The following is a 3,507-nucleotide window of genomic DNA, read 5'->3' as shown; positions in this document are numbered from 1 at the left end:
GGGTGTTTTAAAAGCAGCAAAGGACAAAGAATGAACAGGCACCACCACAGACTCCCTGGCAGAAACGGTGCGAGTAAGCAGCGGTCAGCAACTTCATCAGAGAAAAGCGGTCAGTCAGGCACCATGGTGACGTAAAGACTGTGACACGGAGGAGCCGGGGGGCCGGCTACGCCCGAGGGGGCCGAAGACCATCCTCGGGCAGGAGGGGAAGGGGAGATGCTTGTGTGCACATGAACGCGGGACGGGGGCGCGGGTGACGTTACACTCTTGTTCTTAATGTCACCGTAAAAGACACGACAGTTAACAGGTGCGTTGTGGGCTCGTAATGTGTGTGACTGGGAAACGTGACAGTCAGTGGTGATTGAAGACCAAGGGGGCCCGGGGGGCCCGCTGCGGCGCCTCCTCTCCACTCATCCACGAGGAGGTGTGGGGGGCGCCGGGGACAGATGGGGGCGGGGGACAGTGCCCGGGGGCGGCGGGGAGCTCCGGTGCGGGCCCTCACGGCCCCCGGACGCTGCGGCACGTAGGCCGGTGCGGGCAGCGGCATCGCACGGTGCACGTTGGTCGAGCAGACGCGGCCACGGCGGGAACGTGGGGCGAGCAGAGCCGGGACGAGCCGGAAGCAGACAGCGGGGCGGGACGTAGGGCTCAGCGCAGTCACGTCCTCTGCCGGGGGAGGGCGTCCCGTTTGAAAGGTGGGGTCCACCTGTGCGGACAAAGCGCAAGACCCGAAATACAGTTCCGAAAGCAGCTCACTTCACGAGAAGGACAAGCGAAGGGTGCAGAGAACACCTTCCGGAAGCCTCTCGGCGTGCGGCCGCTTGGGCAGGTGGCCTCCGTGCCAAGTCCGCAGCGGGGTGTCCTCAGCGCCCGGAACCTTTAAGGCAGGGCCCCCAAGGACGCGACCTGGTGTGCGGGCTCCAGACCCGTGAGGGAAACAGAGGAGCAGGTGCCTCGGGCCCTGTGCAGGGCTTCGGGGCGGCCACTGGGTCACCGGTCGGAAAGGTGAATGGGCCTCACCTGCCCCTGGGCGGCAGAGGAGACGACGCCCATCAGATGCTCTCCACAGGGGTCACCGAGACGAGGACGTGGCTCGTCCTAAAGCAGAGGAACAGAGCGCCGTCAGGCAGAGTGAGCAGAAGGGTCCCTGTGTCACTGACTCCACAGCCACAGCGCGAGGGGGTCGGGGCCGTCACACGGCAGCGCTGGTTTGACCCGTCAGGCAGAGCAGACGGTGCCAGAACGAGGGGCGCGCGCAGTGGAAGGCCGCCCGTGGCCGGCGGTCCCTCCGCGACCAGCGTGCCGGACAGACCGAGGGTGGGGACGTAGACGACACGCTGTGCGCTCGGCGCGATGGCGCGTGGGACGCGGACGGGGGCAGAAATGGCCGAGACCGAGCGTGATCAGATTGGAACCCGCCCCCCGAGGTGGACCTTTCGGATCTTCACACGTTCGGAAGTTGAAAACACACTTCTGAACGTCCCGCAGCCTCGGAAGACGGGGCCGCGGAGCCGCAGAGCCGGGGCGGCGCCACAGCAGGGGCGGGCAGCTCTTGCGGCTGCAGAAGAGCGGACGGGCGGGCAGCGCGAGGGCGAGGGCCCGACTTCGGACGTTAGAGCGGGGACTCTGCAGCCCCCAGAGGAAGCGGGGGGCGGGGGGCGCGGGGCGGGGGGCAGCGGGAAGACGGAGGCGGAAGCAGGTCGGTGGAGACGCGACTCGGGGCCTGGGGAGCCCCTCAGCACCGGCGCGGGGCGAAGCGTCGCCGTCCCCCAGCCCGCCGCGGGGCGCAGAGCCCTGCGTGCTGTGCCGTGGGGGCGGAGGCCGGGGGCCAGCAGGGCCGGCCCTGGTGGGGGACGGTCAGCGGGTGTCCTGACAGCCTCTGGTCACCGACCCTTTCTCGGGCGTCGACCGTCCTCACTGCTTGTCTCGTCAGAGGAGAAAGTCACCTCACGTAAAATTCCCCGTTTCAAAGTGAACAGTTGAGTGGCACTCGCAGTGTGGGGCGCCCCCCCCGTGGGGTCCCCGGTCCCCCAGGCCCACGGCATCACCTGCTTCCTCGTCCTCAGCAGAAGGGGTCACGAAGGAGAGCAGAGGCCGAGAGCCCAGGAGGAGGGGCCCGGGCAAGAGGGGCCGCAAGGTAGGCTGGGGGTGCCGGGCGCAGGCGGGAGAGGCTGGCCCCCCGCCGGGACACGGACGTCCCCAGACCGCCACCTGTCGTGCAGGGCAGCGGACCCCGGGCCGCCTGCCCCGACTGCATCGCGGTCGACTCGGACAACTTCAAGTGTATCCTTTGCGGGCGGCGGCCACCGGGACGCGGGCCAGTGGGACCCGTTCTCCTTAACCAGGCTCAGTCGTCGTGGACCCGTACGAGGAGGCACAGGCCGCAGGTGCGGGCGCCCGGGCCCTGAGCCCCGACCCGGTCCCGGTCCTGGGGGCCCACACCCCATCCGGGGCTGGCTTTGGGACGCCGTCCTCGGAGTGCGTGGGGGGGGGCTGTGCCCGTGTCTCCGAGTCCACGGCCCTGCCCCACGCAGTCACGCGTGTGACAGCCCCTGCGGCGTCACCGTTCACTGGTCACTCGTCGTTGCAGACACGCTGACTCCCGTCTCCGTGACCCAGGGCATCCTGGACAAGTTCAAAGACTCGTTCACGGCACGCTGGGCGGGGCGCCTGGGGAGCAAGCACCTCCCGAGGTTCGGCCTGGTCCCCACCACCGTGCGCTCCACACAGGGGTCACCGCTGTCCCGCCTCCGCCTCCGCCTCGGCCCCCGTTTGTCCCTCAGGCTCCCTCCTGCCCTGGCTCCATCTGCCCTGTCAGCCCAGGGCCCACGGAGGCTCCTGGAGGCTCCTTGTCACACGCTGGGCTCCTTGGCCTTAACGGTGCTTGGACGAGGGCGTCCTTGTCCCTGTCCCCACGTTACAGATGAGGACCCGGGATCCCGGGTCCCGTAGCCAGGAGGTGGGGCCTGCCAGGGACATCACCCGTGGGTGCCCTTGGGGACCTGGGCGTGCTTGGCAGTCAGGGGCATGTCCTTCTAGCGCTTTGCAGAGCCGCAGCCCCATGAGACAAGGTTCATGCCGGCCACATGAGGCCATTATCAGGAGACGCTTGGCCCAGCACCCCGGGAAGCTGGGTATCAACTCTGGGGAGAGGCCCGTGGGCCCGGGGTGGGCGGGGTGCTGTCTCAGCAAAGGAACGCGTGGAATGTGCAGGGCGTCTTTGCCCTGACAACATGTCCTGCCAGCCCGCGGGGCCCGGGCCCAGGACGGATCGGCCTGGCTGCACCGGTCTCGGGCGTCTGCCTGTCCCCGGCTGGCCGCCCCCTGACGCATCACTCCCGCCACAGCCAGGCCGAGTGGGAGCAGCTCCTGGGCAGCTGCGAAGGCTTCTTCTTCTACGGGATGGAGAGCTTCCTGTCCCACGTGTCGGTAGAGAGTCTGGCTGCTGCCAACTTGGCAGGTGAGCCGGGTGCCTGATCCCCCTGCTTTACTCCGCCGGGACGCACA

At 68.6% G+C, this 3,507-nt stretch overlaps 1 protein-coding gene across 1 annotated transcript in view; it reads left to right on the top strand.

Annotated features, from left to right (window-relative positions):
* CFAP46 (cilia and flagella associated protein 46) overlaps window positions 1-3,507 on the top strand; it is a gene marked incomplete at its 5' end in the record, with an annotated part of 70,978 nt that overhangs the window by 66,259 nt on the left and 1,212 nt on the right. The window contains 5 exons of the mRNA XM_011372605.1: window positions 2,067-2,137; window positions 2,223-2,283; window positions 2,352-2,387; window positions 2,591-2,693; window positions 3,348-3,456. Coding sequence (XP_011370907.1) covers window positions 2,067-2,137; window positions 2,223-2,283; window positions 2,352-2,387; window positions 2,591-2,693; window positions 3,348-3,456 — 380 coding nt within the window. The remainder of the gene's footprint in view (window positions 1-2,066; window positions 2,138-2,222; window positions 2,284-2,351; window positions 2,388-2,590; window positions 2,694-3,347; window positions 3,457-3,507) is intronic.

Source organism: Pteropus vampyrus, unplaced genomic scaffold (assembly GCF_000151845.1).
Source record: "Pteropus vampyrus isolate Shadow unplaced genomic scaffold, Pvam_2.0 Scaffold211, whole genome shotgun sequence".
Lineage (NCBI taxonomy): Eukaryota > Metazoa > Chordata > Mammalia > Chiroptera > Pteropodidae > Pteropus > Pteropus vampyrus.
This window is presented reverse-complemented; position numbering and strand designations above follow the sequence as displayed.